This window comes from Furipterus horrens, unplaced genomic scaffold (assembly GCF_987537825.1).
Source record: "Furipterus horrens unplaced genomic scaffold, mFurHor1.1.pri manual_scaffold_12, whole genome shotgun sequence".
Classification (NCBI taxonomy): Eukaryota; Metazoa; Chordata; class Mammalia; order Chiroptera; family Furipteridae; genus Furipterus; species Furipterus horrens.
The window spans coordinates 92,420,539-92,433,859 of record NW_028327182.1 but is presented as its reverse complement, the minus strand read 5'-3'; the positions used below and the strand labels follow the sequence as shown (position 1 = coordinate 92,433,859).

At 41.8% G+C, this 13,321-nt stretch overlaps 1 protein-coding gene across 1 annotated transcript; it reads left to right on the top strand.

The window, feature by feature from the left end:
- Positions 1–510: 510 nt before the first annotated feature.
- Positions 511–3,557, top strand: CDKN2AIP (CDKN2A interacting protein). The gene is made up of 3 exons (XM_090258613.1): positions 511–854; positions 1,296–1,426; positions 1,876–3,557. Exons 1-3 carry the CDS (start codon positions 583–585, stop codon positions 3,222–3,224), a joined length of 1,752 nt encoding a protein of 583 aa, XP_090114739.1. The 5' UTR covers positions 511–582; the 3' UTR covers positions 3,225–3,557.
- Positions 3,558–13,321: the final 9,764 nt, after the last annotated feature.

Sequence of the window (13,321 nt, the reverse complement as noted above, 5' to 3'; positions counted from 1 at the left end):
CCGAGGACGCGCCGCGGGGGCAGAGGGGGGGGGGCTTTGCCCGGCCGGGCCCTCCCTCGGGAGCCTCGCCGCCCAACCCCGCCTCCTTCGCCAGGGCACCCGGCGGCGGGGCGGGGCCGGGCGGCGGAACACGCGGCGTCACAAAGCCGGGCCGGAACGCCGGGGTCCGTGCCGAGATCCCCGGCGCCCCGGGAGCCCACTTGCGGTCCGCCCTCGCGGGGCGGGGAGCGCGGAGCAGAGCACCGCCTGCCCGCCCGTCCTCCCGTCCCCTCCCCTCCCCGGGCCGGCGTCCCTCCGCCGCCTATTGGGGCCGCGGCGCCGCGAAGCGTTCTGGGAGAGCCGCGCCGGAAGGACGCACGGGCGCTCGGCGGCGCCGAGGTTATAAAAGGGCAGGAGCCGGCGGCGCGCGGAAGTGGGCGGGCCAGCTGCGCCGGGAGCTGTTGTGTCGTGTCTGGGCCTCCTGAGGGGCGTTCTCTGGGGCGCCGCCGGGGCAGGCCGCAGTGACAGGGCCGCTCGCCCGGCGCACCGCCCCGCTGCCGGTGCAGCGCCAGCTCGCGGCCTCCGCGAGCCTGCAGGCCCAACATGGCGCAGGAGGTGTCAGAGTTCCTGAGCCAGAACCCGCAAGCGGCCGCCTGGGTGGAGGCGCTGCGCGGAGACGGCGAGACTGACAAACACTGGCGCCACCGCCGGGAGTTTCTGCTCCGCAACGCCGGGCACCTGGGCCCCCCGGGCGGCGCCGCGTCCCCTAGCGCGGAGGACGCTGCGGACGCCGAGGGCGGGGGCCGCAGCCGGCAGCTGCAGCAGCTCATCTCCTTCTCCATGGCCTGGGCCAACCACGTCTTCCTCGGGTGCCGGTGAGTGGGGCCGCGCCCCTGACGGCGCTCCGGGTTTTGTGTGCAGCCCCGGCGCCGTCGGCGGGGAGGGGAAGTGGCGGAGCGCGGGAATGCGCGGGCCGCTGCCCGCGGGGGGAGAAGGGCGTCTCTGCCGGAAGCCGGCGGGGCGCGCCGTCTGTCGCAGCCCCAGCGGCGCGGGGTCGCCTGGTGGAGCAGCCGGCCGGCAGCGTGGGGGACAGTCTCCGGGTGTAAGGCTGATGAGGGGGGCCCCGCCTCCCAGACGCTGGGGCCCTTGTTGCTGGGGTTCCGGGAACCAGATCCGGGCTGTCGCGGCGGTCGGGACACCTTCTTCGTCGCAGCCAGGAAGGGCCGCCGCTGTGGCCGGTGTTCGCGCACCCGACGTGGAAACTTAGAAAGACAAACCCGCACCTTTTGAAAGTGGCCTTTTCCTTCTTTTTTCAGGTACCCTCAAAATGTTATGGATAAAATACTTAGTATGGCCGAAGGCATCAAAGTGACGGATGCGCCAATCCGTACGACACGAGACGAACTGGTTGCCAAGGTGAAGAAAAGAGGGATATCAAGTAGCAATGGTTAGCAGATCATAGATGTGAACATACATAGGAGCCCAGAACATAAGTTTGCTGTACTTAGGAATGACTGTTCTTGCTGCTTTTTCTAACGAGCTGGAGTTGACATACACGCGAATCAAGTTGAATGTTACACCGAAATTATGTGTCTCTTGTCTTCAGGCTCTGAATTTGATCATTTCCGTTAACTGCTTTAGATTTAAAGTGTCTAACGTTTATGCTGTTGTATTTTTAATATTGGAAATGAATGATGATATGTGATGCTGTTTTAAGAAATTAATGAAGCTATCCCACGTGTTTTTGTTTTTTTTTTGTTTTTTGTTTTTAAGAAACTCCTGATCCTGAAGTAGTTTTGCCTTGTGCCTTTATTTTAACGAATGTGTGTCTTGTAAGTTTTCAGTTGATGTGTATGGGGTAGACTGAGTCACACAATCTGTTTTCCTTCTTTTTAGAGGGGGTAGAAGAGCCAACGAAAAAACGAGTTGTGGAAGGAAAAAACCATTCTGCCGTGGAGCAAGACCATGCAAAAGCTTCTGCCAAAACCGATCGCGCACCCGCTCAGCAGGAAAGCAGCTCGGTGTGCACGGGGTCACCTGCCAAGTCCGAGAGTGGGGGGGGCCCCACCGGGAGCTCTGGCCCCTCGGAGCCGAGGAGCTCCACGGGTGACGGAGAGCGGCCTGCGAGCAGCCAAAGCAGCGGCAGCGTTTCCTCTCAGGGAGCCGCGGCGGGGCCCGGCAAGGCCGCTGAATCCGAAGCTCCAGACAAACTCGGGGCAGCGTCGCTGGTGTCTTCGTTGCTGAAGTCCAGTGTGAATAGCCACGTGGCCCCGTCCACAGAGTCCAGCCAGCAGAGTGGATCGCCCAAAAAGAGTGCTTTGGAAGGCTCTTCAGCCTCAGCCTCCCCCGGCATCTCAGAGATTGAGGTGCCTTTGCTGGGCTCCTCGGGGAGCTCAGAAGTGGAGTTGCCACTGTTGTCTTCTAAACCTAGTTCAGAGACAGCTTCAAGTGGGGTGACTCCCAAAACCAGCTCAGAGGCAAGTGTTTCATCGTCGGTTGCTAAAACCAGTTCCGCGTCGGGCACGTCCTCACTGACCCCCAAGGGCAGCACATTAGCAAACCCGTCGGTGCTGACGCCCAAAAGCACTTCGCAGGTAGCTGCGGCACTGTTGGCTTCCAAGAGCAGCCCGCAGACCAGCGGATCTCTGGTTTCCAAAAGCACTTCCTTAGCAGGTGTGTCCCAGCTGGCTTCTAAGAGTAGTTCTCAGACTGGCGCAGCCCAGTTGCCTTCCAAAAGTACTTCCCAGTCAAGTGAAACGTCTGTCAAGTTCTCTTGTTGCAAGTTAACCAATGAAGATGTGAAACAGAAGCAGCCTTTTTTCAATAGACTGTATAAAACGGTGGCGTGGAAGTTGGTAGCTGTTGGTGGCTTTAGTCCCAACGTGAATCATGGAGAGCTGCTAAACGCAGCCATCGAGGCTCTGAAAGCAACACTGGATGTGTTTTTTGTCCCGCTAAAAGAACTGGCAGATCTGCCTCAGAATAAGAGCTCTCAAGAAAGTATAGTTTGTGAATTGAGATGCAAGTCAGTGTATTTGGGCACTGGCTGTGGAAAAAGCAAAGAAAATGCAAAAGCAGTTGCATCAAGAGAAGCACTGAAGATATTTCTCAAGAAAAAGGTGGTGGTAAAGATATGTAAAAGGAAATATAGAGGCAGTGAAATAGAAGACCTAGTGCTCCTTGATGAAGAATCAAGGCCAGTAAACTTACCTCCAGCATTAAAACATCCTCAAGAATTGCTATAATGTGCAAAATATCACTGTCTACAGTATCTGGTATTGGAAGAGAAAAACTGGCTTTTGTATAGTATAAACAGGCTTTCACAAATTTTATATTGCTTTTATTCCAGTTTTGCAGAAAATTTACATTCTCGTTCTCTTCACACAGAAGTTGTAAATAATAAATGACAGTACACATTAAAAGATATGCATTAACAGCATATTTGCTGAAGAAAATACTGTGTTCTATTTTTAATGATACATTAGGTACGATGTGTAGTTCTGTAGCGTCTTAAAACTTTTGTACTATGATTGATTTGGTGAAAATGTATTAAGTTGTCTACCATGCTTTTTTTTTTTTCCTCTAGTGGAATCAGCCTCCCACATCAAGAAAAGGGGACCATAGTATTTGAATGTCTGGAAGTCTGAAGCTTAAGGTTTTAAGAATGTTGCCCATAATGTTGAACACGTCTGTTAAAGAATAAAAGAAAAATTAGTTGCCTCAGACTATTTTTATGAGAAGTTGTAAGCATTTTTTTGATATAAAGCAGTATAAAGTAATTAAGGTTATTTTCTGAAGTCGTTTAAAATTCACCATGATTTTGACCACTGCAGATTCTTTAAATGGGTTAATAATTTATGTTTTGAGGTAAGATACAATTTACACTTTTTCTTAAAAGACATAAATGTGGGTTTCTATATTAAGCATATTTTGTGACTACTGCTATTAACAGATTGATTTGTTTAGATATTAAATGCTTTAAGTATTTTACCTTTTTGAGAAGTTGTGGTTTTTTTGCGCCCCACCCCCACCCCCGGCAGAAAATGTTCCTGCAAATAAGCATCCCATTATTAGTCATTGTAAATTACAACCAAGTAATTTCTCACAGCTTTATGAGTAGAGAAGTTACAGTTTGCAAATCTAGAACGGGATCAGTTTTTTGCTTACAAATCTTAAAGGAGTAATGAGAAGAATAGAGAGCCATGCTCAGCTCTTTAGTCAGACCGTTTGATTGAGTTACACTTACTGGTAATGCAATGGAATCCCGTTTTTTGTGTCTTGGGTGATCCTAATTGTATTACTCTATTGTAGTATAGTCTGTTTCATTTTTCTTCAGACCCTGGCCAGTATGTTTTGTTAATCTTTGTGGCTTTTCTTCTGGCTTTTAAGGTGCTGCAGTAATAGTGATAATTGTACTGAAAAAAATCAAGAAATGTCCTTTCTCATGCCAATTATGTTAGACTAGAAAAACAACATAAGTGGCAGAGTTTAAGTATGTAGAAGTTATTTCTATTTTCTAGAAATAATAGACAAGCATACTTTATAAACTTGAAATCAGAGTTGTTTTATTTCACCAAAAAACCTTTTAAAATTACTGACGATGATGTTAAATTAGATATCAGAGTTATGTCCCTATTCTATAAATGGGTTGTGAGAAGCAATAACGTGAATGTGTGAAAGCACTTTTAATTACCTTTCTTTCCTTAGTCTTGGAATGTGTATATTGTGGGACAATAATTGTCAGAAAGGTGAGCAAATAATACAAAGAATAAATTTCTATAATTATCTAATTGGGTAGTTTGGTAACTTCCTAAATTGGCTTGTTACAAGTTAATGTAAGGTTACTGTAAGTATTTTAAATTCTATTAATATTTTGGTGTGGTAGAATTGGAGGAAGCTGCTTAGTGTAAAAACATGTTTAATTTGTAAACATGTATATGCCATAAACTTACTAAAAGCTCATAAAATAATCAAATTTTAAAAAATGCATGATTTAAGAAAAATGTTTACTTGATCATTCAAGATAGCGTAGTGCAGAAGAAAACTAGCTTTGGAATCTTGTTCTTGAGAATCTAGGCTCCCTCCAGAACTGAGCCTTTAAACTTCATCTATGAAGTAGGACTAATAGCTGCCTCAGAGCATAAACAAGGTAATATAGTATTCTCTCACTTGCCGCGGGTATTACGTTCTAGGCCCCCCTGTGATAGGTGCAAATTCACGAAGTAGGAACCTTATTTTAGTATTTATATATATTTAAGGTTTTATAAGCCTTTCTCACACACTTATAAACCGTTTCCAGTCCCTTATTAACCTTTTCCACTCCCTTATTAGCCTTTTCCACACTTTTATAAACACTACTTATGTTCTTAAACATATTCTACACTTAAACCTACGTAACTTTAACAACACGTATACAGTACCGCAAAATCCTGCGATATAGCGAAAAATCCACGATAAATATATTTTTAAAAGTCCTGTGATACAGTGAGGCCGCGGTAAGTGAACCGTGATACAGAGAGGGACTGCTGTACACTTAAAATGCCCACTGTAGTGCAGTACACGTTAGCTTACCTGCTTATATATGTGTTCTGATTTCCTCACAGTCTCATGGCTAGCTCTTCTTTGGCTCACTTTTCAGATGGAAGAAACAAAAAAGAAATGTGGTCAAAGATCAATTTCAAGCCTCTGATTCCAGAGCCCAAGCTTTCACTGTGTTGGATTGCTTACCATTCTCACTTATACAAATGCTCAAGTTTCTGATACACTCCCCCGAAGACTGGTTTTCAACAAGCTTGTTAGTGATCACATCTTTCCAAAACCTTATTTCCTTGAAATGAGTCATGTCAATAGCTTTTTATTTTTTTAATTGATTTTGAAAGAGATCAATTTGTTGTTCCACTTACACATTCATTGGATGATTCTTGTATGTCCCCTGACAGGGATTGAACCCACAACCTTAGCATATGGGGATGATGCTTTAACCAACTGAATAGCTCTTTATTAATGCTTCTCATTAGTACTTGTGTGACCTGAATATGCTCCTAGGGAGTTATCTCATATGAGCACAGTTGAAGTTAGATTATTATGATGGGAAAAAATTAAAAAACAATGAGTCCATGCAATGTCCTGAGACTGATTTTTCTTGACAGTGCTAAAAATCAGGATTTTTTGTTGTTGTTTAATGGTGTAGTTAGAAAGTTGACTGAATAACTGTGTCATGCATTTTTAACTCAAATTCTTGGGGTCTGTTTATATATAAAGTCCAATAGTTATTAATTCAATGACCACCATAACATTTACCTAAAGTTTAAAGAACTACCAGCACTTCAAGAACTCATCATGTGAATAGCTACCATTTATTGGATACTTAGAATAGGTTGATGATTTATGTGTCATTTAAGCCTTCCCAAACCCTGGAGGTGGGTTGGTATTAATGGCTTGGTTCTAATTTGGGGCCAAACACTGAATGACACATGCTGTTCTGTGAATCTTTGTTTCTTATGTTTCAGAAAACAAGTGTAATAACACTTTGAGGAAAATTTGAGAAATTTTATTTAAGAAGTTTCTAAAGAGATAAACTTTAAAGGAAACGGCCCAAATATGTAACTGAAAGAATCATTGGAAAATATTTAGACATTGTAGAACACAAAGGTACAATTTACAGATGGAATGATATATAATCAAAGATGTAGTCAATAGTTGAAAAGAATACTCTCATTGCTTCTTACCATTTGGTTGTTTATTAAATAGTTTTCTACACTAGTTAAGGAAAAGATGGTTCTTGTGAAATCAAAACTAATGGAAGTCCATGGAGGCGGTTCTAGTTTATCTTAACCATATGCCCTGTGCTCATGGACCATACTTCATGAGGGAGTTATTACACATGCTCAATTACCTGCAGTTTGGAAACCAATATGGGGTGAAGCATGTGTATCTTTCTGTCCTTGCGTTTCAAAATTTTGAATGCAATTGAGAAATGTATGTAAATTAATTCTACTTTGAAAATACTCATTTTCCCTGTAATTCACATTCATTAGCTGTCATTCTGCTATTATGGCTTAGATAGAAAAGGAGAGAAGGATGATGTGACTTTACAGAAGTTGGTACCGGGGATAGCGAGGAAGTGAAAATCCGCTCATTCCAGCCCTGGTAGATTTTGAGAAGTGTCAAGAAGGGAAGCAGGCCTTTGCGGTGTGGGTCCTTACCCCTGCTTATAGCAGGAGCTCCGTCTGTGTCCGAAGTGCAGCAGTGGGAGTAATGACAATTTTCATTTGATGAGCCTTCCTGGGTTACCGCGACTATAAACAGTGAATCACTGTAGGAAGGTCCAAGAGAGAAACAAAGCCTTGAATAAGAAGCCCCGAAGTCATTAAGACATTAAATACAGAGTCATTGAGTTGCACAACACCAGGGGGCACCATTCGCATGGCCTATAACGGGTGCCATTTGATACAATGAATGATGTCCCTTGAAGGTTTGGAGTCCTCGAGATTGCTGTATGAGTAAACTTAGAAAAAATTTACTTAAGAAAAGCAATTTGAAAAAAATATTGGTTCTGTGAAGCATGGATAGTATATAAATTCTAAAACTTTTCTGGGGTAGCCTATGCTAAAGTTATTTGTTGACGCTGGGGGCACTATTTATACTTAGTAACATTACTTTTTCCAATATTCTTCTATATAGATAATTATTTCAAGACAATAGCTAAAATCAAATTACCAGTGAAGTAAGGCTGCTTGGGTAGGTTCAGGATTTTTTTTTTCTCTACTCACAAACCTTGGGAATTTCAGGAGCCAGGTAGATGAAGAATTATGTCAGCTGAGGTATGGAGTAAAACTGACTCTGCTTTGTGGTCTCTCCTGCAGATAATGTCCCTTAATGACATCAGGTTTGCTTCATTCAGGACCTTTGATGTTAACCCATCTTCACTTGCTCAATTTCCCTTTCAGCTTTTTCTTTGCCCCATTAATTTTTTCTTGATTGTCACCTTTTGCTGTTGTGAGCTAACATAAATGAGTAAAGATTCTAAGATTTTTACTTTCTGAAACCAGGGAAGATAGTACTTCAAAAGTCAGACTTCCTATAAATTTCAGTGTGAGTCCAGTTCTGCAAGAATAGTGGAAAAGCAAAAATTGCTGACCCCTTTTGATCTCCATCAGTATGAAACAAGAAGGGGAAAGAGTGATAAATAGAAAATAATATAAGGTCAGCTTGACTCTGTTCCCATGAAACACGTCTGTGAATTTTTTGTAGACTTTGGTGGTTTTTTAGAATTTAAAATCCTGTCCCTTTTTATTGTAAGGGAATCCGTGCCGCCATGTAGTAAAGCCAAGTTTCCCTACTGAGCCTCGACCTACAGCAAACTAAAATAATATTAACAGCATATTGATTTTCTATCGCTGCTATAACAAATGACCACAAATTTGGGGCTTAATATGGAATCTCTAGGTTAGATCCAAGTATGTCTCCCCGGGCTGAAATCAGCTTGGCTATAATGAATCTAGAGGGTGTGGGAATAGCTATGAAATAAGGGCTCCATGGCAAACCTCATTTACTTACTGCCTGACCAACCTCACAAATGTTAAATATTAACTTCTCTCTGCTGAGAAAAATACATCTTAAATTTATAGGTCTCAAGTATAGCTGGACAAATAGTAAAGGTCACATCTAATTATTAAACCACCTGATTGTACATTCTTCATAGCTGTAACAGTTAAATCCATCCTAGGCATTAAAAAAATCACGCTAATATACCCTAAAATCCCAGTGCAGGAATCCTAGAGGTCAAAGAGAAGTGTTCATGAGGAACATAACAGCATATGTTTCACTTCAGATAATATGTATAATTCCCAAATCAAAGACTGTTAAAAAAAATTTACAAATCCCGATTTTGTGTAGTTCAAAGAATGTCTTTATTTCATTAGTCTACGACTTTCAAACCATTTTTGCCCTGGCTGGTGCGGCTTAGTGAACTGAGTGCCGGCCTGGGAACCACAGGGTCACTAGTTCGAGTCCCAGTCAGGGCACATGCCTGGGTTGCAGGCCAGGTCCCCAGTTTGGGGTGTGAGAGGCAACCACACATTGATGTTTCTCTCCCTCTCTTTCTCCCCACCTTCCCCTCTGGCTAAAAATAAATAAAATCTTAAGGATTTTTAAGTGTTCAAAGGCAAACACAGAAGATAATCAACGGAATTTGAGAATAGTATGCATAATCAACTATCATTTGGAAAGATGTATAATAGGGTTGTCGTCGTTTTTCTTTTCTTCAATCTATATATATATTTATATATTGTGATGGTTATTTTTATGTATCAACCTGCATGGACCACCTGAGTGCCCAGATTTTGGTTAAACATTATCCTGGGTGTGTCTGTGAGGGATAAGATTAACATTTGAATCCGTGGACTTTGAAAGCCCATTGTCGGCCTCATCCAGTGAAGGCCTGAATAGAACAGAAAGGTGGAGGGGAGCGCATTTGCTCTTCGCCTGACCATTCAAGCCGGACCTCAGTCTGCTCCCGCCTTCAGACTGGGACGCGGACAGGAATTCACACCATCAGCTATCCAGATCTTCAGGCTGGGACTGGAACCATCAGCTGGCTGCAGATTCTGGGACTCCACAGCTTCTGAAGCCATGTGAGCAAATTGCACACACACACACAGTCATGCTGCATATAGATAGATAGATAAACATATTTGATACATGTGTACCAGAGCAGTTATGTGATACAGCACCACCACCTCCACGCATAAAAAAGCTCCAAGAAAACGAGTGCAGGAGGGTAGCATCAATTTCCCGGAGTTCTTTGAGCCATACAACAGGGATATTAGATTAATAGCTGCTTCCTGTACCTCATCCTCTTCGCTGTATGACATCTGGGTCCTTCTCCCAGTCTTTTCCGCTTCTCAGCTATCATCTGTGTACACATTCCTCTTCATTCGACACTTCTGCTAAGTTATAATCCTGTAGAGAAGACCACACGGTTCAATAAGAGACTTTGAGGACACTCTTTCTTGGGTGAACATATTTCCTAGGTCCCTTCTGAGGTCACAAGCAGAAGTTATAGAGGGCATTAACACACCAACCTTAATATGAATTTTCAAACAGCTGATTCATAAAAATGATAAAAATCATTCCTCTTTAACTTAAAATACTCAAGTGAGATCACACAAAAATTAAGAAGGCTTATTGAAGGCTATACTGAATGAGGGGAAGGCTACTCCTTAAGTTCTCAACTGCTAAAAAGCTTCACAAAAGAAATGTGTTTCTGAGACCTGAGTGCCTAGATTCGTTCCTAAAGTGGGAAGTCTTCAAAAGCTTCGACTTTACCAATTGTGGTATTTCTTGGTTTTTATTTTGTATACGGTAATTATGTATGTGCAATTAGTATGCCAGTGTATAAAGTACAGACATTACTAACAGTAGTAGAAAAATTGTCTTAAAGGTAAACTAAATCTAAATATTTAGTATATCTACTATGTGCTCTTTTCATGATAGGTAATACACATATATATTTTGTTATTCCAGAATGTACAGAAAGGTTTTTTTTTGTTGATTCTTTTGTAATTAAAATAGCTTGTGTTTTGTTAAAGTAACGTGAAGGTCAATACAATCAAATCTGCAAGACATTTGTGAAAACTAAGTCTCCCTCCAACTCCAGATTCTCAGGCCCTAGATCAGAGGCAGCTACTATCAGTAGATACTACTGGGCTACTCCTGTTTTCAAAGATAAGTTTAGATAGGGGATTAATCTAACACTACAGTATCATAACTATTTTTTACTATAATAAAAGTAGCACAAGTAGTTTCTATAGATAAAATGTATATATTATGCTTCTTAACTTCTAATTTCAATAGTGTACCACGCCATTAATGGCTCAGATAATCATTTCTTTCCTTGATTCTTCTATTTTTCCCACAACAGAAAGCTTCTTAGCCTCTAATACATTTCCCCCCATATATTTTATATCTTTTACATTCCCCCTCCATATCTGTTTCATCATCATCACCAAGCCATTATTATATGAAATGTTAAAGGGACTTATTTAAGAAAAAGGTCAAAACTGTGAACATTGAAATGACAACAAAGTCACAACTATCAACAACTGAATCTAAAAAATAAAAACAAAATCCAACTAAGCAAACCAGAATAGGAACAGAATCATAGGTGTGGGGATCCTTTGGAGGGTTATCAGCTGGGAGGGGGAAGGGGGAGAAATGGGGAAATGATGCAGGGATTAGGAAGCATAATTGGTTGGTACAAAGTAGACAGGGGGAAGTTAAGGATAATACAGGAAAGGGTGAAGCCAAAGATCTTATATGCATGACCCATGGACATGAACTAAGGGGGGTGGGATTGCTGGAGAGGAAGTGCTGGGTGGAGAGGAGCAAAGGGAAAAGAAGTCGGGACAACTGTAACAACATAATAAAATACAAAAAAAAAAAAAAAAACCCCAAAAATAAAAAATTAAAATTAAATATATTTTTTAAATTAAAATAAATAAATAAATAAATAGATAAAAATCTCTCTAAGGCTAGTATTTACTTTTTACCCAGATACCACAAGAAAATACTTCTGCTGTCACTTCAGGCATTTCTACAAGGTCTTCGCCCTGAAGATGTGACCAAAAGATATTATGATAAAGGATCTGGAATGTACACCACAGTTAGAACAAAAGAAACTACATCTAGGCTGCAGTTCAAGATTGAAGAACACAACTTCTAGTTCCTCAAGCAGAGCAAAACAATTGCGGGCAGTCTAGAAAATGAATGAAAATCAGGTAAGTTATTTGTATTAAACATTTTCAGTTTCAAAACTTGGGCGTCTTATTTTATAGAACTGGCACATTTAAAATTACTTGTAGCAAAATAAGGTTTAAACACAGTTTTGCAGAAACACATGTATAAAGTGAAATATACTAGTTTCCAGACGTAAACAAGTCAGAGAACCTCAATTTATGAAAATAAATTAGATAAGCAATTTAAAAAGTGTTACCCTCAGAAGATAAATCAATATGCACCAAAATGCTGGACTAAGTTAACCATGCCAAGAGTAATCAGTGTAACCATAATTCCAATAATGCCTCATTAAATAATCAATTAGAATTATTTAAAATGAAAAAGATTTAGCAAAAAACTGGCATTAGTTCATTTATTTATTTTAAAAATGTTTTTAAATCCTCATCCTAGGAAATGCTTAGGGAAGAGGGGAAGGGAGACAGAGAAAAATAGAGACATCGATGTGAGAAATGTGGATTGGTTGCCTGTCACACATGCCCTGACTGGAGACCAAACCCGCAACCCAGACATGTGCCCTGACTGGGAATTGAACCTGCGACCTTTCGGTGTATGGGACGAAGCTCCAACCAACTGATCCACACTGGCCAGGGCACTCGTTTATTGTTAAAGGACCATTCTTGCTCCAGCTAGATGATGGTATAAACCATTTGCTGTTGAAATTAAATAAATCTAAAGGACATATGCTTTCTAGTACTTTTAATCTTGTGATAGTCTAAATATTACTGTTCAGGAAATCCTAATTTTCCTTTATAGGTAATTTTGTTAAATTTGCTGCAAAATTTCTCCAAAAAGGTAATTTTATAATATTCCAAGTTTTTAATTTTTTTTTCAAATGTATTTTATTGATTATATTGTTACAATAGTTCCAATTTTCTCCCCTTTACTCCCTTCCACCCAGCATCTCCCTCCCCCGGCAATACCCCCAAAGTCCATACCCCTGGTTCGTAAAAAATAACTATCCCTCCCTCTCAGATATTAAGACCCTTTGTAATCTTGTAAAGGACGATGGGCGAAGGTCTCAAGCTCCTCTAGCTGCTTCAAGCTGGACATGGTCGTCGTCCTACCTACCCTTGGGTCCAGAAAACCCTAATAGTGGGGGTGTGGAGGGGAGGGCGGCCTTCCCACATGGGGAAGGATCGTGCAGACTCCAGGTCAGTTGGCTGTCCAAGTTTTTAATTTTTGTATTTTTTTTTTTTTTTTTGCTATGAGTACTTTTTCCCTTTCCCATGATTGTCAGCCAGAAACTATGATTAACTATTTGTTTTACTCTTAAATTTTTAGGTATATACTTATTTCGTGAATTGCTGTGTGACCCTGGGCAAGTTACTTTTAACTTCTCTGGGTCCCCATATTATCACCTGTAAAATGAAGCTGGTCTAGAGTGGATCTGTTATAGGGTTGGTTCCTCAATCTCTTCCCTGTCTCTACAGTTACGACAAATTAAACTACCATCAGAGACCCCGGCTCCCCCAGCTATTCAGCGAGGCTGCCTGTTGCCTGCTTTCTCTTCCTTTGGGGGAAATCATTGATCTAAAATTACTTT

Coding starts and splice junctions, on each gene's coding strand:
- CDKN2AIP (XM_090258613.1), top strand. CDS start 583: ATGGCGCAGGAGGTGTCAGAGTTCCTGAGCCAGAACCCGCAAGCGGCC. Junction 855..1,295: donor CACGTCTTCCTCGGGTGCCG/GTGAGTGGGGCC, acceptor TTCTTTTTTCAG/GTACCCTCAAAATGTTATGG. Junction 1,427..1,875: donor AGGGATATCAAGTAGCAATG/GTTAGCAGATCA, acceptor CCTTCTTTTTAG/AGGGGGTAGAAGAGCCAACG.